This window comes from Brassica oleracea, chromosome C7 (genome assembly GCF_000695525.1).
Source record: "Brassica oleracea var. oleracea cultivar TO1000 chromosome C7, BOL, whole genome shotgun sequence".
Classification (NCBI taxonomy): domain Eukaryota; kingdom Viridiplantae; phylum Streptophyta; class Magnoliopsida; order Brassicales; family Brassicaceae; genus Brassica; species Brassica oleracea.
In genome coordinates, this window is record NC_027754.1 from 43,510,114 (window position 1) to 43,534,149 (window position 24,036).

Genomic DNA, 24,036 nt, shown 5'->3' on the forward strand with positions numbered 1-24,036 from the left:
GAAACCGAGAAATTGCGTTTTCCCGCCAAAAACCGAGAAACTGCGTTTCCCGCCAAAACCGAGAAATTGCATTTTCCCGCCAAACTAATGAAATACATTTTTCCGTCAAAATTGTGAAATTATGTTTTCCGTCAAAATCGTAAATTTTTTTACTTTAACGATAAAACTATTGTTTTGGGTTAAATTGCAAAGTTATGTTTTCTTTTGTTAAACTCATAAACATGTTTTAAGAAGCCCATGGACACCCATTGTCCATTTAGTCTTTGCCCAATTGGACCATGTACCAATTGGTCTTTTGTCCAGTTGGACCATTTATTAATTGGGCACGTCCATAGCCCGTCCAAAACCAATCGACACCTCTAATCAAAAGTTGCTTTAATTCAAGAGCTAAGGCATGAGAGCTAAGGAACTGTAAGAAAAGCTTTGGGCAAACCAAACGGAGCTTAACCAATTTAAAAGCATCAATTACCTTTTAAGTAGCACCGACGATGATGTTGTTGATTGGAATAAAGATGAGCTTCACAAAGAATCCCACGAACCCCATTACTACAAAACCTATCGCTGTACGGACCGCCACTTTCGTGAATTCTACAAAACCAAACCAAACCAAAACAAACAGATTCAGACATACAACACGGGATCTGTCCGTTCAACATGTAGATCTTACGCATCCGAAGATAGATCCAGCAGATCAGACAATAAAAACATACAGATCTCTCACATGCATCATAACTATCTAAAAAGAAGGGAGACAGAAGTAAAGGTGATGTTATGCCTTTGCGATCTGGTTTGTGACAACGCTTAACGAGACGAATGCTGTCCTTTGCGAAGTCTCTAAGTGGATCGACGACGGAATCGATGGCGTCCATGTCTCTTTCTTTCTTTCTCGACTTTTTTTTTTCTATTTGTCTTTCCTTTTTTGGTTTGGCACGAAGAGAAAACAAAAATTGGGGAAAATGATTACAGAATATATATAGAGGGACCAAGTCAACAGAGAGAGGAAATGAGAGAAAATAGCGTCACATGGATATCTATGAGCCAATCACAGAACGAGGCTGTGATGAAAGTACGCCATGTCAGCATATTCAAAACCATACAGGCCTGACATACTGTATTTAGGCCCAAGCCCACTAATAGAATTGTGGCTTCTAGTTATACGGAACATCACAGGGTCCATTAATGTTTCACATGGAAGAAGATAAGAATAGGGTTTAGAATGTTTGCTTTCAAGTTTCAACAATACTAGAGGAATGCTAATCTCATGTTCAATTGTTTTATTTTTTTCCTCAACTTCACTTTGGAATTTGATGGCATTATTTTTTCACGCTAGCTATATATTGGAATTTAAACACATAAATCATCTAGCAATTTAGAGGCATGCTCATACTCAAAGTCATAGCTTTCTTTGATTCTCGAGAGAACAAAACAAAGGCTCATAATGTATGAGTAGCCAGCCACTTGTCAAGTATTAGTAAAAAAAGTATCTAACTGTTATTAAGGGAACAAATGAAAGAAGAAGATCTACTCCATGGATTCAAAGTTTGGAAACACATCATCTAATGGTTATTATTACTGATTTTATTTTTTCTTAAAATTAATTGTAAAATAAATGTTCAGTTATGATTTTTCCTTGCTTGTAGAATATATTGTTCAGTAATTTGAAAGAGTGAAATTTGAACCATTTTTCAAAAATAATAAGTAAATGGTAATCAGTGAGATCTCGCACTAGATTTTCAGCCTTTTATAAACCAAGTGATGTGTTAGTTCTACTCTTAAATTCTATAGTCAAGTATTATTTTCCGGGGGCCAAAAAATGGAAGTAAAAGAGGAAAACCCACACGAGCGATTGAAGCAGAAGCTGAGTGAGCTTGAGAAAGTATGGACCGCAATGAAAGAAGGCAAAAGCTCATCTGCAGTTTCGTGTATCACTGTGGAAGAAGCTCTTGAGTTAGTGGAAAACTCTCCAAGGAAGCTGATGATCTCTCTTCAACACGATCAAGCTGGTTCAGAGGTAGAGATGAGATCACCCTATAGGAGAAAACTCTTTCACGACTCTGATGATGATGATGATGAGACTAGAACGACAAGGTTGTCTCATTCGACTTGTTGGTCTTCGAATGTGACGAGAGCTGGAGATAATAATAATAATAAGATTAACAAGAAGCATGAGAAGAAGAAGAATAGAGGAAGTATTGTCAGTGTTTGTGTAATTGTTATTTTGCTATGTGTTTTGGTTGTGTTGATCAACGGCTTTGATCAGCTCTCCATGAACAGAGAGATCTATAATTTGGTACCTACCTGAATTTTGTTTTCGAGAAATAATATGCTTTTAAACTCAATAAAACAAAAATGGTCTTAGAATATATATTATTAATCCTCGCTTTATATTCAAGAATCTGATCAAGGTATGATGTATTTTTGGCTGTAAAACTATATACAGAGCTGGGATACTTGATTTGATTTGACTTGAGTTTAGAAAACAAAATAAGGATATATTTCATTATTTTCGGACATTAGTAAAGACAAAACACATCTTATGTTTACTAGTTGTGTTATAAAAAGTTGTTGGGTTTATAGTTAAGCCCAACAAAAGGCCCAATCTGAACCACTCACGTAACGAGAAACCCTAAATGCTCGACTGTCTTCTCTTCCGTTAGTTATTAGTCTCTCTAGCGTTTTAGTTTCTTCTCTCTCTCTCAGGAATAAACAGTTGCTGTGGAAATCGGAAATGGTATTACTTTCTCGTTCGAGTTCATTACATTGTTCTTAAAGTCATTCATTAGCCAGTTCATTGTTAATTCACTCTACTTAGAGCAGTCCCATCTTATTAGTTTTGGTGAATCTACTGCATTAATGGATTATGTTCTTCTTCTTCTTTTAGATTCGAGATATAGTGCTAAATTGTATTAGCCTGATTCCTAAGTTTCTGCACCTGTGGTTGAGAAGAGGATATGTTTTAAAATCTGATCTTCTATGTTTCAGTGTAGCAGCTAACATAGTTACGGTGTAAGATGAACTGATTGCTACTTCTTTAGCCTATTTATCTGTTAGCTTATACATGTTATATACAATTCATGCTTGCTATAGAAGCCTACCTACTTGTTTATTTGTTATACTTCTCTCTTATCTTGTCTTGTGGCTGTTCATCATCGTTTAACATGCTTCATAACACTAAAAATATGTACTTTAATTGGTTTAGGCCCCAAAGAAAGGAGTCAAAGCGGTTACCAAGAAGAAGCCGGTATGTGATTAGTGATTACCTTCCTCCTCTCTCTCTCTCTCTATAAAATGTGTTTGCTTTTCTCTGTACCTCTGCTTAGTTGTAAAACATCTTCTTGGTTTCAGGAGAAAGTAACAAACCCACTTTTTGAAAGGCGTCCAAAGCAATTTGGAATCGGAGGAGCATTGCCACCGAAGAAGGATCTCACCAGATACATCAAATGGCCAAAGTCCATCCGCCTCCAGAGGCAGAAGCGTATTCTTAAGCAGAGGCTTAAGGTCCCACCTGCACTCCACCAGTTCACTAAGACCCTTGACAAGAACTTAGGTCTTTCCCCATCTCCTTCCCTTTTGTTGTTGCTCTTTTAGCTGTTTTTAACACAATGTCTTTAAAATTGCAGCAACTTCTCTCTTGAAGATTCTCCTCAAGTACAGGCCTGAGGACAAAGCAGCCAAGAAGGAGCGTCTTCTCAAGAAGGCTCAGGCCGAGGCTGAGGGAAAGCCTGCTGAATCGAAGAAGCCTATTGCTGTGAAGTATGGTCTTAACCATGTTACATACCTCATTGAGCAGGTCTGTTCCCTTTCTGAACTAATCCAGTCGTCACTCTCTAGTGATTAGTCTTGTCTGCAACTTATTCGTTTTTTTATGATTTCAGAACAAGGCACAGTTGGTGGTGATTGCTCATGATGTGGACCCCATTGAGTTGGTTGTCTGGTTGCCTGCACTGTGCAGGAAAATGGAGGTTCCTTACTGCATTATCAAGGGGAAGTCACGATTGGGAGCGGTAATGATAATATGATTTGTTTACTCATTGGAAAAAAAAACATGTATTGTGATCTGTAATCTCCTTTGTTGGTGGTGACTTGTTTGCAGATTGTCCACCAGAAAACAGCAGCTTGCTTGTGTTTGACAACGGTGAAGAACGAGGACAAGATGGAGTTCAGTAAAGTCCTTGAGGCTATTAAGGTAAGAGATGATTGTTCATCTTCATTTGCTAAATATTTAAAAATAAATTCTTTAACTGTTTGCATGGTTGGATTATAGGCAAACTTTAATGACAAATATGAAGAGAACCGGAAGAAGTGGGGAGGAGGGATAATGGGATCCAAATCACAGGCCAAGACTAAGGCTAAAGAGAGAGTTCTAGCCAAGGAAGCTGCTCAGAGGATGAATTAATCTATAGTTTTATATTTTGCCTTAAAAAGTCTTTTGTTTTAGCTGTTGGGACCCCTCTTTACACCGCCTTGAGTATCCCCATATTTGACTTGGGCTTTATGGAATTTTAACTTTTGAAAAGATTCAGAGTCCATATCTCTGATGATCTAAAAGTAGAAAAGAAAAGCATTCTCTGAACTTGTGAAGCTTAATTGTTGGGCAAAGAATCTTCCATGACCACTAGTTTCCTCGGTGAAGTTGATCTATTATTCGAATGACACGAGTCTTTCATGTAATCATCAAAGGCTAAATAAACAAAGAAAGCTCCTGGAAAATGCAATCACCAACCGACCATCTTTGTTTTTAGGTCGGTCATGTCAAGTTAGAATATTGTCTCCCTTTGTTTTCTCGCCACGAGACACCAATCTTATGAATGAACTAAACCGATTCAAACCAATCTTACTTGGATTAACGAATAGACCAGACTGGAGTAGTTGTAAACCGACCGAAATGACATGAGCGTTTATGTTCTTTTTTGCTTATTAAACCGTACTAACGAAAAAGGTGTGAACCAACTGTAGCAAACCGCACATTTCTCCAAGAGACTTTTCTATAATAGAGGCTCTTTCTTAAAAAGAGTCTCTAACAATTTCACAGAGTTGTCTCTCTCTCTCTCTCTCTGTTTCTCACTCTTTCAGATTTTAGTAGCTCCTGAAATTTTTTAAAACAACTAAGAGAAATGACCAAGTTTTGGACTTTGCTCACTGCTCTTCATACAGGCGCTGGGTATTCTATTATTCATCCTCTTACCGTTAATTTATATAAATCTCATATGTATTTCTGCTATTGTAAGTTACTGGCTTTCCATCTCTAATATGGTTTGATATGTATGTGCAGGCCTGTGGTGATGTTGGTGTATCCATTGTAAGTTTTCCTTTAACTCTATTTTGTTTTATTAACAGAAGAATAAAATAAAAAAAATTTAGGTTAAAAGTTTATATTCATATATATCAGGTACGCATCGGTGGTAGCGATGGAGACCGCAACGAAAGTAGACGATGAACAGTGGTTATCCTACTGGATCATATACTCGTTCCTAACACTCACGGAGCTGATTCTGCAATCGCTTCTTGAGTGGATTCCTATTTGGTACTCAGTCAAACTTGTGTTTGTAGCTTGGTTGGTTCTGCCTCAGTTCCATGGCGCAGCTTTCATCTACAACCGTTTGGTTAGAGAACATTTCAAGAAACACGGTGTCTTCCCTCAACACCAGTCCAAGCCCACCAAGCCCAAGATCCTCCACTCCATTTCCCCCACCGGGTAATAAATCGTGCTTTTTGTTTCTTATAATTTAAATTCTTAATCTTGAAAAAGAAAAACAAGCATAAAAGAGCATCATAAATTTAGAACTCAAAAATAGATTATCCTAGGAAAATTAAGGCTGCCTAATTTTCTAATTTACCGAGCAGTAGCGTTATAACAAGTGTATTTAGTATTTACTGGTGACCTAGTTTGTTTTTGAATTTTATTAATTGGTTTTAAAATGTGTATATAGGAGGGACACGAGGCTCACTCTCACTGACGCAAGAACAAACAAAATTAAAGAAAAGAGGAGTGAGTAGACACAAGAAGCTTCTTTAGCTAGTATTGTAATGGAGTTGGTGGTGGTCCCGTCTTGTCTAATCTTACGTTTAGCTTTTGTTTATACAAAAAAGAATGGGTTTGGGGAAGGATATGATCATATGATGATGACTGATGAGTTGTGTGGTCGTTTTAAAATTAGATGCGACTTTTTGTTGTTGTATTTCTTTAGCTTCTTCACGTAATTTCCATTTGGGAACACAAGTGTTACGCTATTGTTGTTTAACTCGCTTTCAAACTTTGTGAGAATAAAGTGTCACCATGTTAAAAAATAATTCAAAACATTTGATGTGACTGAATTTCTTTAGTTTAGGATTCAAAGCAAATATCCTACCGAATCAATCAACCACCAATATTGACATCATATCTGACGGAAAATCGATGCGTAATAACAATCCATAAGGCATGAGTACAAGTGCATAAGCCTTTGATCGTAGCCAAAAGTCATATCCCATGTTTTGTATTTTTTGTTACAACCCATTTGGGGAAAAAGAAGATATAACCCAAAGTCGGAAGCAAATCGATATAGTTAAGGCCTATAATTAAAAATTACACGAACTTCAAAATGGATACAAAGAGATAGGTCCATCTATAGTTGAGTCTGAATCCAAGTATGTCTCCTATTATTCATCTGTATCATTCTTGATTTGAATCGCTTATCTGGACCGGGACTATACAAAGTTACTTGGTGAGAAGATTGATTTTTTTTGGGATAAATTCTGTTGGTTGATCTGGTCAATGCCAGAGAGAAACACATTTAATTACTATATTGTCACAGTATCTAATCCCAATTTAGAATGTTTTCCGGTTAATATTATAATTAGATAACCAGATAGCCTACTACTAAACTAGCATATAAAATGTATATGCCAAATTGTTATGAAAAAAATGTATATGCCAAAATTTAAGACCAAAATTCCTGCATACTTTATTTTCCAAAAAGTATTGTAGCACATTTCCAAGTTTCACCTACCATTCACCATGGAAGATTGAATTTACAATGAGACAACATTAAGATGCTTCTGGTTAATGATAATCGAGTGTGCACATAAATCTATGATCTATCGAGAGATCAAAATGTACAATACGTATGTCAAAAGCATACTTTTAATGTTTCACAAAATGTATGATATTGATTTTTTTGTTACAAAAAATATTATTTTGATTTTCAGTACAACTCCTGCTGTTTTATTATCTGGGTAGCTTTAACTGAAATACTGAATGCACAAAAATCATTTTTTTTTAAAGTGGAATTTAAAATATAAATTAGGTATAGATAAACCAATCATAAATAGTTTTATATTATTTAATTGGTCATACTATACCCAATAAAAATAAAAGTTATCTAGAACTATAAAAACTATTTATATTTTTAAGCAAACAGATATTAATTGCAAGTTTGATTGATTTTATAAATAAGTTTATTTTTCTCAATATTATTTGGTTAAATATGCGTGTGTAACTGGCAATAGCATAGATATATTCACATTGATATTATAAATTGAATTTTATAAATGTATATATATTTTGTTAAGTACGATAAAGACTAAACAAGTCAACTAGCCGACAGGAAAAAATTAATGAAACAAGTAAAAGTAATACACGTGGAAGGTCAAAGTAAAACCCTTTTCTTTACAGTTTCTCTTGTTTCTTTTTAGTTATGTCCGCCGCTTCTTAATTTAATTTATAGTCTCCGATTGTCGCTCTAGTCCGTCACTCCTCCTCACCGGCGAGTAGCAGCAGTTTTTAACTCTCTTTTGTTTCTTTTAACTCTTCAAAAGTTTCTTGTTCAACCCCATTCGTCTTCCGTCTCTCCATTGATGGATAACGATGTAAAGCCAGAGACTATACCACCCTACATTCCGCGAGACGACACTGTAACTCTCATCGATCTATGCAGCAGCGATGACTCCGACGTCGAGGAACATGTTGCCGAACGAAGGTATAATTCCGTGGGTGCCAAGAGAGGGCGAGATACTTCCTCTGCATGGGACAGAGAGAATGTGAAGAGAGGAACGGTGGAGAATGAGTTGGCAGTCGTGTTGCCGCCGGGAGGATTTGACCAATCGGTTCCTCCGGTGAATATGACGCATACTTTCCCGGCGGATCCATGCAATGCCTTCTCGCATATGCCGGCGGCGGGAGTGTCGTCGGGTAGAGTTGGCAGTTGCAAGCAGTTTTGGAAAGCTGGGGATTATGAAGGAGCGCCTGGTGGTAATTGGGATCTTTCTTCAGGTAAACACAGAGCATAGAACTTCTTGGTGTCCTAACTTGTTCTCTTACAGTAATGTGAAAACACATTGATACATGTTCCCACTGTGTTTTTTTTTTTTGTGTCTCAGGTGGCTTTGATCATGTAAGGGTCCATCCCAAGTTCCTACATTCTAATGCTACCAGTCACAAATGGGCTCTTGGAGGTTTTATTTTTTTATTTTTTTATTTTTTTTAATTAATCAACCTTGATTTGAGCTTATCTAAATATATGAGCGAATTTGTTTTGTTATATATGTTCGCTCTTGCAGCTTTTGCAGAGCTTTTGGACAATGCTTTGGATGAGGTGTGTTTAGTTTTCTAACTAATATTAGAAAGATCAGAGCGCATTAGCTTCTGCTTTGTACTAATGGCTCTTCATTGAAACCAGGTTGCCACTGGAGCTACTTATGTTAACGTAGACATGCTTGAGAACAAGAAAGAAGGAAACAGGATGTTATTAATTGAAGGTTTACATTTTGATTTTAGCATATCTCAGAGAATCTCTTCCCTTTTTTTATTCATGTGGTTACTATGTACAAGCATCCTGATGTTCGAAATGTACAGATAATGGAGGTGGGATGGATCCTGAAAAAATGCGACAATGCATGTCTCTAGGATACTCTGCCAAAAGCAAACTTGCGAACACCATTGGACAATGTAATTTATTCTTTTGCCAACCCCAGTGATAGTTATAATATGTTTTGAGGAAAAATGCTTATTTCAGTTTACTGTTTATAGATGGAAATGGTTTTAAGACGAGTACAATGAGACTTGGAGCTGATGTCATTGTATTCTCCCGCTGCCCTGGAAAAGATGGAAAGAGGTTAGTTTTTTAATTACCAATTTGTTAACCCTTTCGGTTTATAATTTTCTGTTATTTCATTTTTTTTTATTTGATGTTGGTTTTAGCGCTACGCAGAGCATCGGGCTCCTATCATATACGTTTCTGAGGAGCACAGGAAAGGAGGACATTGTTGTACCCATGGTAATCTTTCTTTGTTTAATTGTCTGTGGCACTGTTATAGAATAACTCCATGGTCACCACTTGGTTTCTCTATTCTGAATAGTAATGATGATATGATTCTTCTGATCTTTTGTTAGCATTTAATCCAATGGCAACACATTAGTTAGGTTCCCTTCTCTCTTAATACCTAAGCTTGTATATCAGTGTGTAGAATTTTTAGCATTGCTGATTCATCATCGTGACTTAGCTTTGTCTCGTATACATATTCTCTGCCATAGAAGATCTATTTTCAATAAATATGAATATCTGTATCCATGTTATCTTTATATTCTCTTGTGACGTGATTTAAAATGACCAGCTTGACTACAAAAAAAGTGACCCTGAATGGAGTAAAATAGTCCGGTCTTCCCTAAGTGATTGGGATAAGAATGTGAAAACAATAATTCAATGGTCGCCTTTCTCTAGTGAAGAGGATCTTCTTCGTCAGGTGAACATACTTGCCTTTGTTCAGTGGTGCAGTTTCTCAGTCACTAAATCATACTAATTAATATTTACAGAGCTTCTATTACCGAAGAGTCAGTTACAATGATTGTTTCAGGACACTCTGAGTTATTTGTCCTCTAACACTCAGTTGATCTGGATTTGTATATATTACTACCCCTTTACTGTTTCCGACCATGTTCAGATGTTCTCACTAATGTGTTGCTTAATTTGCTGTAGTTTGGTCTAATGAAGGATCGTGGGACACGGATCATCATATATAACCTGTGGGAAGATGATCATGGGTTGCTGGAACTTGATTTTGATGCTGATCCACATGTATGTGTTTTTGTTTCTCAGTGTATGTGGATTATTATTTGTTTGAGATTACACAGAGCTTTTTATGCATAACATATTGTTTTGTCTGCAGGATATCCAACTCAGAGGTGTCAATAGGGATGAGAAAAACATCAAAATGGCTGCTCAGTTTCCTAACTCTAGGCACTTCCTAACCTTCAAACACTCACTTAGGGTATAAATACATTCATTATTTCCCACTATAGGAATATGATTGAGAATCTTGTTCGAGAGATTCATTTCTAACATCTTTGCAACATGTTCCCAGAGTTATGTATCAATCCTTTACCTAAGAATCCCACCTGCATTTCGTATCATACTAAGAGGAAAAGACGTTGAGCACCACAACGTCGTGAATGATATGATGCAGACTGAGCAGATCACATATCGACCTCAGTATGGTGCCGATACTTATGTTAAGGATTCCAATGTATGTTTTCTTGAACAACTTAACTAAACCAGCCTTCTTGTAATTCTATTTTACTGCTAGAAAGGATCCAATTTTAAAGCTGGTTACTTCTTTTGATCAGATGTCTGCCGTTGTAGTTCTCGGATTCGTGAAGGACGCTAAACACCATGTTGATGTTCAAGGCTTTAATGTCTACCACAAAAACCGACTCATCAAGGTGATTAACATTGATACTATGCCTTTACTAGACTTCATATATTCTCATGTATTGGTTTCTTTAACTTGTTTCATCAGCCGTTTTGGAGGATATGGAATGCAGCAGGCAGTGATGGTCGTGGAGTCATAGGTATTGCTTGATCTGGAAGTTGTATTACTTTATTTTCTTATTGTAACATAAAGATGTAATGCTAGTTTCTTCTGTCTACTAATAGGTGTTCTTGAAGCTAATTTTGTTGAGCCTGCTCATGATAAGCAAGGCTTTGAGCGTACAACAGTTCTCTCTAGACTCGAAACACGTCTAGTTCAAATGCAGAAGATTTATTGGTCTGATTCTTTTCCTAATAATCAAGCGATGACTTGGATGTTCCATGGCTTATGTTGTTTCGATTCCTTTTTTTAATTATTAGGAGCACCAACTGTCACAAAATTGGCTACGCACCTAGGCGATACAAGCCTGTAAACGGATATAGTCACAGAGGTACAGTGTGTTTATTTGTTTATAAGGTCCAAAACGGATATAGTAGGAAACATACATTTGAAAAAGTGTTTTCTATTGGAATATAGACACATCACCAGAGAATGATCCTGAGGGATCTGCTCCACCAGGCATCAAAACTAGAGCTTCTGACAAGTTCTACTCCAGCTCATATCCTAGTCATCATAAAGGGGACAATGGTGTGCCAGGGAAAGATAGTACACTGGTAAAACAGTCCCCAACCAAAATCCTCAAAGAGCTTTCCGTTGTAACAGATCTTTTATTTTTTATTCTCCTTGGTACTCTTTAGTATTTGCAAGAGGAGCTGAGACGTGAGAAAGAGCGTAGCAAGGCACTTGAAGATGAGGTTAATATAGCAAGGGAGAAAATAGAAGAAATGAGCAAAGAGCAAGAGAATCTAATTGAGATATTCACAGAGGAAAGAGATAGGCGTGATGGAGAGGAAGAAAATCTTAGGAAGAAGCTAGAGGTTCCTTCCTCGTTCACTAAGCAAAACCTTTCTCCATTTTATAACTCGGTTTGATTATCATTTTGTATGCTTATTTTTTCGTTGCAGGAGACGTCGAACACGATCGAAGAGTTGTTGAATAAGATCAGAAAGCTGGAGGACTCTAAAGGCTCGAGCTGGAGACGTTAGGCATTGAACTTGCATATATGATTTGATGTTGACTTATGAAAAAGGTATTTCTATTTGATTTGTGGCTCAACCTGCATGGGGGTTGGGATGCATGTTGTAGATTGGTGTAACAGTTGTAATTGGTTTTAGTCTCCGGTTGGAGTTACTCTAATAAATTCAAAATTGGAGTTATTTTGCGGCTACATCAACTTAAAACATTAACATCTGAAGTTTCTTGAGTTGTTGTGTTATGGACTCCCTCTTCATAGCCAAATAGACTCACAAAAACAAGTTTCCTGTTGATAGTTAAGACTACACAACTTTAAGTTTCTCTCATTGATTTAAACAGAAGAACAAAGAATGTTGGAGTTAATAACTCTTACAAAACGTGAACGATAAGAGATTGGAGTCATGGACTCTTGCAAAATAGGAACATCTAAGAAGTGTTTTCCTGCGGAATTTGTTCTCTTACTTGAACAAGCAAACAACTAAAAGAAAAAAGCGTTTTTGGTTTCAATTGAGCTAACTAGGTGTAAGAATTATCCTCTGATAGATACATAATTAAAGTGAACCTATACAACTCTCGTTTATTACATGTGGTACGTGGGACGCGAACGAAGTATAGAAGACAGTGTGAACAAAAACAAGTAAGAGGCAACAAATGATGGGAAACTTTAAAAAGAAGCCAATCACTTTCAGACCATCTCAATTCTTCAGGTACAGAACAAAAGCAAAAAATAAAGGTAAAAGGTAAAGTAAAGCTTCCCTTCAAGCAAGCTGTGGAGTATCAGACCAACCGCAACGGGGGTCTCTTAGAGTTAATCTTTAGGTTAGTTTTAATATAATAATAGTTATTATGTTAATTTAGCTAAGGATTGGTCCGTCTGGAAGGAGTTTAAGGAGCTGATCCTTGTGTACGTGGCAACGTTTGAGTGATACTCCACAGCTTGCTTGAAGGGAAGCTTTACTTTACCTTTTACCTTTATTTTTTGCTTTTGTTCTGTAGCTGAAGAATTGAGATGGTCTGAGTATGGATACAGATCTTGCTCCCTTCATAAAATGGTGCATGTGCATATAACCGCCTTGGGTGCTTTATCGACCTTCTTCGCTGTTCAATCAAACCGGTATCCAACGGCTAGTTAGCATTCCTCAACACTTGTTAGAAATCAGAGAGACTCAAATCATTTTGATCAAGTTTTTGTGAATCAGGGATGCAAATGTTTATGTTTGGCAAGACATTCATTCTCTAGAAGGATAAACTCTTGTTATCATCCTTATGTATATAACTAGAGGCAGACGATGCTATAAGAAGTAAAAAAGGGAGCCAGAAAGCAAATATAACATAAGCCAAACATGTGAAAGACAAGATAAATAAATAACACATAAATCTCCATGAAAGGGTACATTTTTTTCTGATATGCATAGACAAAAAAAAAAAAAAAAACCTGTTTTAGCTTTTGAAAGAGAAGGCTGTACAACAACGTGAATGAGCATGAGAGTGACTCCACCTGCAACCTCTCCAAACGGCGTCTTACACTGGGCAACGGTCTTATTGTTCTCCAAAATCTTACCCGAGCCGATCAGCTTAACCTCGTTTATCCCTTTTGGTACAAGAGTTTTGCCTATAAAGAAAACACACAAAAACAGAGTGTATTCAAACATAATTCACAAAAAACTTGTATTTTAAAAAAAAAGAAAAAAGATTATTCTCTATTATAATTGCTTCAAGCAATCAACGGTAGAGGCAGAGGAATAGCGAAATGGGCCGATGTCGGATCCATCGTAGAGCCTGAATTTGATATCTATTGACTCCTCTGCCTCCGGAGGCATATCCGTTGACTTCTCTTAAACCACCACAATTTAACTGCGATTCTGTAAATTTTAGAGTTCAGCACAAGTCTTTCAGATCTGAAACAGTTCAGTAGACAAAAGAAAAGGAGAATCAGAGCTCGCTTCGAAGGGGATACAACACAGAAATAAAAACAGAGTCAGGGAGAGAATCAAATACGGAAAAGATAGCTCCTCTTTCGAGTTCGACTTTGGAGCTTTTGAAGAAGCCGAAACCTTTTTTTCTTTTCTTTTTGCGTCGTCGTCACTTTGTACTTCTCGATCAAGCCGACGTTTTCAACTTTTATTAGTCCTCGGTGAATTAACGGTATTTTGAAAAGAAATAAACTTGGTTCGGTTCCAACACTAATGAAAATCATTTTCTAATTTTTTTGCGTGCGAATGTTCGTTGCGATTTGATGTTGTGATAGACAAATAAAAAACATTTATTCATAACTCGTGGTTACAAATGGCAGGACTTTAGTAACTGGACCTAAATCATTCTAAATTCAGATGCATTGAGATTTTGGAAATCTCAAAAGTTCGGAACACATAACACAACTATGTCTAATCAGGTCTTATCTGCGCATCTCCTAAAATTTGTGTACCATTCGAGTTTGTACTATATGAAAAAAGCTTAAAGGAATTGATTTCGATATCTATATCACCAAAGTGGATTTATCTTTTTCGGCAAACATCCGTTTTTAACTTCAGAGTTAAAGATGGATGATCTATCCGGAAGTGATTTACGATATCGCGTGAATGAGACCAAAACACGATGAAATGTCATATGGTGATTGCATGATTAGTAAACAAAACTTTCGAGCTTCCGCAAAAATTAACACACTGTCCATCGCATGGAATAGAATCCATGGACCGACAGATGTGGAAGGCCTGGATGTATTAGCCGGATGGTCGGAATGGTGCAGTTTGGGTCTTGGAGACGGTGGAGATTCTTCTCGCATGGTCGGATGGTCGCATAAAAAAAAAGGTTCTTCTCGCTTGGACCCCACAGAAATTGGAGATATATGGCTCTTTTGTATGCACAATAAAAAACGTGCTTTGTTCGTTTCTTGCATTGTTCGCGGGCTCCACTGACACGTGGCGGCCCGTAATTGGTTCCTATTTTTATTTTTAATTTTTATTTTGTTAAATCAGACAAATAAAAAAAATTAAGAAACCTTCGGTGTGTTTAAGAGATAATGATGATTTTTAGTATTCCTGGTAAAGAACATCAGAACTACTTTATAAAATACTTTTGGAAGGATAATACAATTTCGAGATGTTTCGAAATAACATGGTAAAAGAAAAATACAAGAAGACAAAATACAATCTATAGTGAAACACAACTCAACAGTTACAACATTGATAAAATCAATAATATAGAAAGGCTACTTAAGTTTGGATTTGGTTTGTCACTTTCTTTTCCATCTGACCCTCTAGATCACCCGCATGAGTTTGAGGATAAACCGTCATATCACCGGAAACTGGGGTTGTTGATGCGAGCTTGACCATGTCAATGGAGTGATCCTGCACCGTTTTGGGTTTCTCTGTGTCATCAACTTTTGGAGCCTTGTAGTACTTGAATATGATGTAGAGAATCATTTGAACTGCTCCGAGAAATGCACCCAATATATTTGGAAGCTTCGATAAAAAAATAATAATCACATAAGTCATCTGTCTCCCATTAAATCATTTGTTGAAAACAGTACAAATCCCATTAATTTCCGTCAAATAAAGAAAATAATAATAATTGTACTCTTGGTTTCTCTGACGCAATCATATAATATATGATTGTAAAAGCATAAAGCAAAAGAAGCGTACGGCTCGAATGATATATTCGCCAGTCTTTGCATAGAAGGAATAAGGGGAAAAGAGACAAAAGGTTGTGGAAAATCTTTCCCCTTAGACATGAACCACCCATAATAATATATGATACTATGCTGCGGTGTCCTTTATTATATGCTTATATAAGATATATACTATAAGAAAAAGACTCACCGCAACGTAGAAGTCTTTGATAGCAAGACCGTAGAAGAGCCACGTAATGGCGCTGAGTGTAAGAAACAATGATAGAGAGAAGGGCATAAACTCGACACTCTTTGTTCGTATCACCACTCTCTGCATCATTTTTTTACCTTTCACGTGTTAAACGATATAGTAGATAAAGAGATGCTAATACCATAAAAAGAAAGACAAAAAGCAAGAGATATATTATACGTTCATGTACAAAGTATATAAGTACGTACCATGATGCTCAAAGGTGCTGCAAAGACGCAAACCGAAAATCCGACGCAAATCCCTCCAAGGACTTTCTCACGGTTCGACTTTTTGGTCAAGAGCTCACAGACAAGAATAATAGCGGCAAAACCCAAGAAATTCAAGAGTCCAAGAACCTTCAAAGTTGATATCTACAGGGTTGTTTATATCATCAGCTAGCCAATTTTTATATAAGTGCATTTTTGATATTACCAAGAGAAATGATATAGTTTACACGTACTCTAGCTTTCTTGTTAGCATAGGTTATGAAGAGGATGATGTAGATGGTTTCGATGAAGCATCCAACGGCATTTATGGTAATCAGAAGGAAGCCTGATCCATCTTTCTGCAGAGCGTAGTAAATCCATAGCATCGCGCTAAAGAGCGCTGACACATACGGAAGTGATTGAAAGCCTTCTATAGATTTTTTCTTGCAGATCCTAACAAACGTTGGCCTTCGCGTACATGAAAAATAACATCCAAAATATTTTTGTAAGAAGTTCGATAAAGTAAAAAAAAAATAAGGAAGTGAGTGTTTGAGATCGATGATGCTTACACTGGCGCCAAGAAAACGATAAATGATATGATGTTGCCTACAAAAGATACATAATTAAAGATACCACGAGTTAAAATGAAGATGTACGTATATTAACATGGAGAGTATCGTATATAATTTTGTATAAATTTGATATTGTTGATGAAAGCTTAGATACTTACCCATGATTCCAAATGTAAAGGCCAATACGTTTAGAGCCATTTTGATTGTTTTGTAAATGAGCTTTCTACTTCTGAATAAGATTATCGAAGAAAATGAACAAGGTAACAAGAGGAGGTCTTCAAACTCTTGTTAGCTCTAGTTGAGTTTTCTTCGATCGATATAAGTTTAACTACGAGGCCAATGATGCACACTATATATAGAGCGTTCAATGTGTAAGGGTGTAGTGTTTATAGGTTGGGGACGTTGTCGTTTTCGTGGGCTAGTAGAGAGAAGAACATCGCATATTGACGGTCTCAGGTATTTCTAAAAAAAATTAAAATGGAAAATATTCGATAATTTTGTGTGGTATGCACTCTTGGCGTGTATTATATTTGTTTTATGCCAAACCTTGGTTTATATTATTATCTTAGCCATTTAAGTGAGCTTTCTTTTTCCTTTAAACCAAATGAAATAAAAATAATTGAGCTAAACTTATTGGTGATTTATTCTTTTGGCATGACCAATAAATTAAACCATTGCCAAGCTGTTAGTTTTCTAGCCAAACATTCAAATAAATATCGATTATGGCTATATATTCCATAATACTACGTTTGGTCACGACTCACGAGTTTTATACAGTCATGTAAGTTTCCAGTATTCTACTAGCCAAATATATAGTTTATATTTTTGTTTACCTACACATACATATATATATATATATATATATATATATATATATTCAAAACTTATGATTTCTGGATTCATACTTCAAAATTTTCCTTTTTACTATTCCAAAGTTTGCATGGTAGAATATATATACCATAAACACTCCAATTAACTGGCCACATGCAACTACAAGAGCAAGGGAGGAAAATTTTAGCCATACCGAACAAGATCGAGCACGACGATGCAATAAGAGAAGAATATTTTTAATACAAACCAGGACAAAAAAAAGTGATTGCAATAACTTAAGTTCCCATTTTATACATATCGAAGTTCCACTGAGGTACACAACCCATGCTCGCTCCTTTTGTTCCTCGTACCAGTAAAAAATGAACGTTTGGGTGCCTGCCACGTGTGACATATTTTATGTTGTCTTAGAGCACTCTTGAACTTCATGATTTGGCAGCCAAATTAGGTCATTCTATTTTATTAGCTTTCATAACAACAGATAATAATATTATGTGTTCCCTGTGATAATGTATATAAACGACTAGACTAGAGAAGAAGGCAAGCACTAAATGTTTTAAATAAAGAATAGTGCGTTTCATCTTAGATGCGACTGTAGCGTGTCTGCGTGTGTAAACCGTATAGGTAAGATTCACCATCATGCTTCTTGATGTTTTTTTTTTTTGAACGAACCATGCTTCTTGATGTTCCACTTACATTTCATGTTAATCTAATTATCTTAATAAATATTATCGTATCCAGCATAAATCTTCAATTAATGTCTAGATATGAATCTAAGTATAATTCAGTGAAAAAAAAGTCTAGATAATCTTGCTTTTCTACCATAAAATATTATCAAATAATTACATTCAAGTAGTTAAGCTAATATTACTGGAATGGTATGATATATCAATGTTTTAATTTAAAATTTGTTGTTATGTACTTATTAGTACTTATGTGACTATAAAAAAAGGTTTTTGATTTTTTGAATTTATGTTCTTATTTACGTTTATATTTAAGATATGATGCGGTTGTGTTTAAATAAAACCACCATTTTAATGTTTTAATTTTTTTATCAAAAAATCATTTGTGTATGGTAAATTCGGAACTAGAAATATTTTAGGAGATTGATTTGCGTTTGGAAGATATGATGTGAAGTGAATGGAAATGGGATGAAGGTATGATGTGAAGTTAAATAAAATCAGTTAATAAGCTTCGTCCTCGTCAAATTAGATATTGATAAGTAGATGAGAATGAACTAGTCACAATTTTACTTTCATTCTCCTTTTGCCATTTCAAGACAGAGTAACTTGAATATCATGTGGAGTGATCAGTGCTGTCCCTAGGAGAATCAATAGAAGCTTGGGCTTCCGGCCGTATATCAGAATTTAATCGGCCAGAAAATCTTAAAAGTCTCAAGTAGCCAAGTGGCTGTTGGAGCTGAACTGCGGAAGCTAGGAAAGGAGTTCAATGCCTCCCCTTCTTAAAAGATATTTGTGAAAATTTTAAAACTAATGACACTTAATAATAGGCCTTAATTTTTTAGTTGCTTTCAGCCTTCATATTTTCAAGACTGGCACTGAGAGTGATATAGTATGTCATACGTACCGATGGAGGTCACATGGACCATGTCACCATTGCTAAATATGCTGAAAATTAGCATGTTCCATGTGAAAGTTCTTATCCGTAACAATTGCTATAATCAATATCATGTAACATAATATTTCAATAAGAAAATGTTATCTTACATGGACCATGTCACCATTGCTAAATATGCTGAAAATTATGTTTCATGTGAAAGTTCTTATTCGTAACAATTGCTATAATCAATATCATGTAACATAACATTTCAAGAAGAAGATCATTAGTTAAAGCAAAAAAAAAAAAAAGAAGAAGATCATTAGTGGAATAAATCACTTTCGTTTTGTGGTAAAGTGTAGTATTCGGTTTACAAGCTCATACGTAGTATATCAATTCATGACTTAATGTATTTATTAACTTTGAGAAAATTAAAATATAACAGATTAAATAACCTATCAAAGGAAAAACAGAAGACGTCTGGCTGAAACAAAAAGTGTATGAAAAGGATTGACTATAATGAAAACCCATTTGCATCTAGATTATAGTTTCCACCTTTCGTTTTTAGTCTCACTCTCTTAATCAAAGACTAATTGACTGATCAAACAATTTGTTACATTAAAATATGTAAATAATTAGCTGTGGAACCCTTTACTTTATGGAGTCTCTCTGGTTCTTCTACGGTCAAAGGAAGTGGTTCCATCCAACCATGCAGATTCCTAATTAGACGGTTAAAACTCGTTGCCAACCATTCCTCCTCGTCCTCACTTTCTCCACTTTCGAATTCAAATATATTTAACTGTCTATAAGATGTCAACACTGTAGGAGAAGAGCATCTGCTTCATGCTCCATACATAAGCAGTACATCAGAATCGGAATACATATACCGACATACCAGATTTAAATAAGGCACTTACAAAATATTATTCAATCTTAAGAATGTTGTTGCAAAGTGTAAATGATCAAATCAGGGATATATGCGAAACTATTAGGGATGCTAGAGTATGCTTTACTGCTAATAAAGAGCTTTATTTCGTTGTCCTATGAATCACCAATCAAATACAGCTCGAAGAATAGAGCTTAAGTGAGTGGCATACTTTGCTAAACACGGAACAAAGGTTTATATTATCTGGTGGTCATTTTATTAAAATATTAACTGAAACCAATAATATGCCTAAATATATACAATTTAATCACTAAAATAACAACCAAGTCCAAACTGTTGTGGTCATCTGACTGAATAAAGATTCATTCACAAAGCGTCACAAACACAAGGTCAAGGATGCACTAATAAGTGAACACATACAAATACGGAATACCTATTAACCAAAAATAAAATGGTCAAGGGAACAAGAAACAAAAGGAGAACAAAGCTAAACAAAAATATATGTCACCCTTATATTAGCCCCATATATTATTAAAGTGGGGGGGGAATAGTAACTTCAAGACCTATTCCTAACAAAAATAATTCGATGAAGAAGACTGACTATTTTTTTGTATATATAATAGTAGATACTTTTTCCACCTTAGATTTTTCTTCATGTCTTTGGTGATATAACACAGTACACAAAACACAATTGTTATGGTGGACCTTAAAAGTTCGACTGGTTACATTTCCATTCACTTCACATCATACCTTCATCTCATTAATATTCCAAAATTGGTAGTAGGAGCCCGGATGAAGGAGCAACTTTGTTTTGTATGACATTGCTCAGACATTTATTATTATATATGCAAAGATCATGCAGTCTTCAAAGCCTATTAATGAACCTTCACCGTAGGACTAGGGAAAGCAAGGAACTCATGTTTTTGGACAGTTTTTGTTTTTTTCTCAGTAGGCACCATCACATATGTGAATTAACAACTTATCCATATCTGAATTTGCAAGTAACTTCATGCCTACGGGACTAAGAAAAACTATGCATGGTGTGAAGCCCAATCATTGCGCATCTCCCCAACGTCAACCCCCGGCCCAGAAAGGGAAAAAATAAAGAAAAACCCCATTGGGCTCAAAGGTCCAATATATATATTTTTGCAAACTTTGAGCGAACATGGTATGTATGGGGGAAGTTAGGCCTTAATCCTTATTATAAAAAGTGTTATGAGCTGTTTTTTCTTTGAGAGTTGATGGAAAGGAAACCTTGAGAACTACACCCCCTACCTACACACAACAAAATTAAAACCAAATTCAAATGTCACCAATCTTAAATGTCTGAACCATATGAAAACGGAATCATTGGGTCAAATGAGGAAACACGACGGAACGAGAAAGTTAATCGCCATCCCTTAGAAAAAAAAAACAAAGAAAATGTGGAAAAGACTTGTGGTTGTGTGACTATTGAACAAAGGCAATTGCGTTATTATTGCAAAATTGTCAAAGTAGGTGGCTGTCGGGAGAGCGCGTGGTCGGCACGAAGCAGGTAGAGAAAGTTTCTTCAAGCAGCTCAATAATAAAAATAAAAAAAGTCAACAAAAAACCCAATCTTCTCCACGTTGATACCAACCAAAACCAAAACCACCTCTTTCTCTTTCCTTAAAGCATTTTCTTTTCGCATCGTTCCTCCCACACGCCTCTCTCTCTCAGATCACTTGTTCCGATTTGTTCGTCGTCGGCGTCTTCCGTCTCTTATCCGTAAGCTTCTCCTCTCTCCTCTACTCATTTCCCCCAATTTGTGCTAGATCTGATTTAGGACTCGTCTAGCTATATTTATCTGTTCACTCAATTTCAATTCGTCGAGTGCTCATAGCTCTACTGATTCTGATTCTTTTTGAAAATTGAATTCATATTGCTTCTGTGTGGCTCAATTGTGGTTAATTATATATGCGAATTGTTCTTCAATTTAACGACTTTTCGGCTCTATAATCTGGAAATTAGAGTGGTCTTCTTTGTATCAAAGCTTAAAGCTTGGAAGCATCTGACCAATTATATCATCCATTTAAAGTGAGAGATACTTTGCCTACATCCATTGTCGTATCCTCTCTGCCTTTTTCTTTTACTTTAGCATCTTTGGATTGTTTGTTTTAAGTTTTGTTTTTTTTGCTCATATTGATTTTTTTGGTTTTACAGTTGATGTCATTCTAGTTTTTGTGCTTTGTAAGGACTCAGTTTCTCATGATTCATTTGCTTCTTCTTATTGTTTGTTCAGATTCTTCTCCTTTTTCCAACACGACAAGAATGGCTAATTGTTCGGGAGACTCTAGTGACGTGGCTTCTCAGTTCGACATTCTCCGATGCCCTTTCTTGAGGAACATCAATGAGCCCACTAATCTCTCCTTCTCCTCCTCCTTGCCTTTCCCCATCCCCGTAAGTAAAACTTAAAAGTCCCTGGCATTGGATTGTTTCTGATCCCATCTCTCATCATTGACTTATTTAATTCCCTTGCAGGCACGACGAGCAGGTCAAGGGCCTATATTCGAGGATGGACCCAATTTTGATACGGCCTTTAGGCTTTTCCACGGGCAAGATGGAGTTGTCCCGCTCTCCAACAGAGCTGAAGCTGAGAAGAAGCCAGAGCCTGTGTTCAACCCACTTGCTGCTAAGGCCGCCACGATTAGTCTCTCATCTTTTGGACCTGGAGGGCCTTTTGGGTTTGATGCGTTTTCTGACATGTTTAAAAACCAAAAGAGAAAGTCTGACTCTTCCAAAAACAACAAGGATTCTTCCAAGGTAAAGCTTCTTGCTCAACACGTTTCTTTCTCTTAGAGCCATTGCTTACTTGTTGCTCTTTCAGGGGGGAAGCCACGAAGCTATGAGTGACGACTGGCTTCAAACTGGAAACTGCCCTATTGCTAAATCGTACCGAGCTGTAAGTGGTGTGGCGCCGCTCGTGGCAAAGATCCTGCAACCACCTCCAGGGATGCATTACAAGTGCCCTAAAGCAATAGTAGCAGCTCGAGCAGCCATATCAAAAACAGCTTTCGCCAAGAACCTCCGCCCACAGCCTTTGTCATCCAAAGTACTTGTGATAGGGATGCTCGGCATGGCGCTAAACGTGCCTCTCGGGGTCTGGAGAGAGCACACTGAAAAGTTCTCTGCGTCTTGGTTTATAGCTCTTCACGCAGCGGTTCCCTTCATAGGAATACTGAGGAAGTCAGTGTTGATGCCTAAGATGGCGATGGTGTTTACCATAGCAGCGTCGGTTATGGGACAGGTGATTGGGTCAAGAGCAGAGAGGTATAGGCTCAAGTCGGTAGCTCAAAAGAAGATGACATTGTCTGGATCACCAAACCCGTCGTCTGTTGAAGCAATTCAGATGGAGTTCCCCGGAGTTTCATCCGATGGAAGGTGCGGTGACAAAGTGGTGATGAAATGGAACCCCATGTTGCTTGAAGCAGCAAGTCCTGTTTCTACCGGAGCAACTAATGTTGTCTGCTAAAGATTTTGATTTCTTCAAGAAGATCTCGAATATATATAATTGTTTTTCTTCTTGTTTTGGAGATTGTATTTGTAAAAGTTTCTATATGTTTGAGAAAAACTAGAATAAATTCATTTTTAAACTGTTGAAACTGTATCTTAATGTAAAAAACTCGGTTTATTAAATAAAATAACAAGATATAAGTTGGATACTAGATTTCTTGATAATACATGTTCTAGTGATCGTAGGGGTGATCGGTGCTGACTGTGAATGCGCTCCACAGCCATAATTCACTCTAAAACACTAAACTCAAAGCAATCAAGATTTATTAATAAAAACCAAAACGAGAACACAAAAGCTTTAGATTTATTGATTTTAAAACTTTATAATAAATTTACAGCAATTAAATTTAAAGATAAAGCTACAAAATTCACGGCTTAAATTTTACGGCAAAAAATTGAAAGTTACCAACCAACTCTTGTACATCTCATGACTAACATTCGATTTTGAGATATGAACAGGAAAGGTATCAATGTGAATTTGTGATGTATAGGGAAAAGGTAGTTTAGACTAATAACTTTTCTAAGTGACAATCACGTAAAATATGTCATTTGAAAACCAATAAAAATAATGATGCTGCTTCGGTCTGATAGTTACATAATTAGCTACAAAATAATCCATTAAAAATAGGTCTTAGCGACGAACTTCATTTCAACGACAAAGCAATTAGTAAGTAAGAAAATTCGTAGCTAATCTACTGCTAATCAATGTTAGCTGCAAACCTTTCATGCAATACACATTTTTATCGTTGACTGGTATTTTTAGATGGTGTTATATGGAA

General features: G+C 36.3%; 8 protein-coding genes across 9 annotated transcripts in view; 5 read left to right on the forward strand and 3 right to left on the reverse strand.

The window, feature by feature from the left end:
- LOC106304458 (protein transport protein Sec61 subunit gamma-1) overlaps positions 1-950 on the reverse strand; it is a 2,139-nt gene extending 1,189 nt beyond the window's left edge. Inside the window, exons 1-2 of the mRNA XM_013740866.1 lie at positions 776-950; positions 470-588 (exon numbers count right to left, since the gene is read on the reverse strand). Coding sequence (XP_013596320.1) covers positions 473-588; positions 776-869 — 210 coding nt within the window. The 5' untranslated portion in view covers positions 870-950 and the 3' untranslated portion in view covers positions 470-472. The remainder of the gene's footprint in view (positions 1-469; positions 589-775) is intronic.
- Positions 951-1,813: 863 nt separating this feature from the next.
- On the forward strand, positions 1,814-2,302 carry LOC106305662. The gene has a single exon (XM_013742009.1). The coding sequence runs from the start codon at positions 1,814-1,816 to the stop codon at positions 2,300-2,302; it is 489 nt and encodes a 162-aa protein (XP_013597463.1).
- A 359-nt stretch (positions 2,303-2,661) lies between these two features.
- LOC106303749 (60S ribosomal protein L7a-2-like) lies at positions 2,662-4,548 on the forward strand. Its single transcript, XM_013740064.1, has 7 exons — positions 2,662-2,731; positions 3,200-3,241; positions 3,346-3,547; positions 3,621-3,790; positions 3,876-4,004; positions 4,094-4,186; positions 4,265-4,548. Exons 1-7 carry the CDS (start codon positions 2,729-2,731, stop codon positions 4,394-4,396), a joined length of 771 nt encoding a protein of 256 aa, XP_013595518.1. The 5' UTR covers positions 2,662-2,728; the 3' UTR covers positions 4,397-4,548.
- Positions 4,549-5,018: 470 nt separating this feature from the next.
- Positions 5,019-6,291, forward strand: LOC106304128 (HVA22-like protein d). The gene is made up of 4 exons (XM_013740525.1): positions 5,019-5,161; positions 5,273-5,299; positions 5,390-5,695; positions 5,931-6,291. Exons 1-4 carry the CDS (start codon positions 5,115-5,117, stop codon positions 5,995-5,997), a joined length of 447 nt encoding a protein of 148 aa, XP_013595979.1. The 5' UTR covers positions 5,019-5,114; the 3' UTR covers positions 5,998-6,291.
- Positions 6,292-7,693: 1,402 nt separating this feature from the next.
- On the forward strand, positions 7,694-12,005 carry LOC106304272 (MORC family CW-type zinc finger protein 4-like). The gene is made up of 18 exons (XM_013740683.1): positions 7,694-8,251; positions 8,359-8,433; positions 8,539-8,573; positions 8,658-8,736; positions 8,834-8,926; positions 9,008-9,092; positions 9,179-9,254; positions 9,592-9,720; positions 9,954-10,052; positions 10,144-10,245; positions 10,339-10,500; positions 10,601-10,696; positions 10,774-10,825; positions 10,911-11,022; positions 11,106-11,176; positions 11,263-11,399; positions 11,484-11,663; positions 11,751-12,005. Exons 1-18 carry the CDS (start codon positions 7,837-7,839, stop codon positions 11,829-11,831), a joined length of 2,079 nt encoding a protein of 692 aa, XP_013596137.1. The 5' UTR covers positions 7,694-7,836; the 3' UTR covers positions 11,832-12,005.
- Positions 12,006-12,390: 385 nt separating this feature from the next.
- LOC106304827 (membrane-anchored ubiquitin-fold protein 3-like) lies at positions 12,391-14,025 on the reverse strand. Of its 2 annotated transcripts, XM_013741214.1 has the most exons (4): positions 13,819-14,025; positions 13,531-13,682; positions 13,256-13,458; positions 12,391-12,918 (listed from the first exon to the last, which is right to left on the reverse strand). In XM_013741214.1, the coding sequence occupies exons 2-4, from the start codon at positions 13,638-13,640 to the stop codon at positions 12,863-12,865; spliced, it is 369 nt and encodes a 122-aa protein (XP_013596668.1). In that variant the 5' UTR covers positions 13,641-13,682; positions 13,819-14,025; the 3' UTR covers positions 12,391-12,862. The 2 variants fall into 2 exon arrangements, 1 of the variants encoding a protein (XP_013596668.1); XR_001262845.1 differs by lacking the exons at positions 12,391-12,918; positions 13,256-13,458 and having other exon boundaries at positions 13,479-13,718.
- Positions 14,026-14,907: 882 nt separating this feature from the next.
- Positions 14,908-16,758, reverse strand: LOC106304894 (bidirectional sugar transporter SWEET14). Its single transcript, XM_013741284.1, has 6 exons — positions 16,614-16,758; positions 16,453-16,489; positions 16,138-16,351; positions 15,887-16,048; positions 15,639-15,758; positions 14,908-15,281 (listed from the first exon to the last, which is right to left on the reverse strand). The coding sequence occupies exons 1-6, from the start codon at positions 16,651-16,653 to the stop codon at positions 15,033-15,035; spliced, it is 822 nt and encodes a 273-aa protein (XP_013596738.1). The 5' UTR covers positions 16,654-16,758; the 3' UTR covers positions 14,908-15,032.
- A 4,569-nt stretch (positions 16,759-21,327) lies between these two features.
- On the forward strand, positions 21,328-23,346 carry LOC106301369. The gene is made up of 4 exons (XM_013737750.1): positions 21,328-21,472; positions 21,987-22,144; positions 22,226-22,507; positions 22,572-23,346. Exons 2-4 carry the CDS (start codon positions 22,016-22,018, stop codon positions 23,214-23,216), a joined length of 1,056 nt encoding a protein of 351 aa, XP_013593204.1. The 5' UTR covers positions 21,328-21,472; positions 21,987-22,015; the 3' UTR covers positions 23,217-23,346.
- Positions 23,347-24,036: the final 690 nt, after the last annotated feature.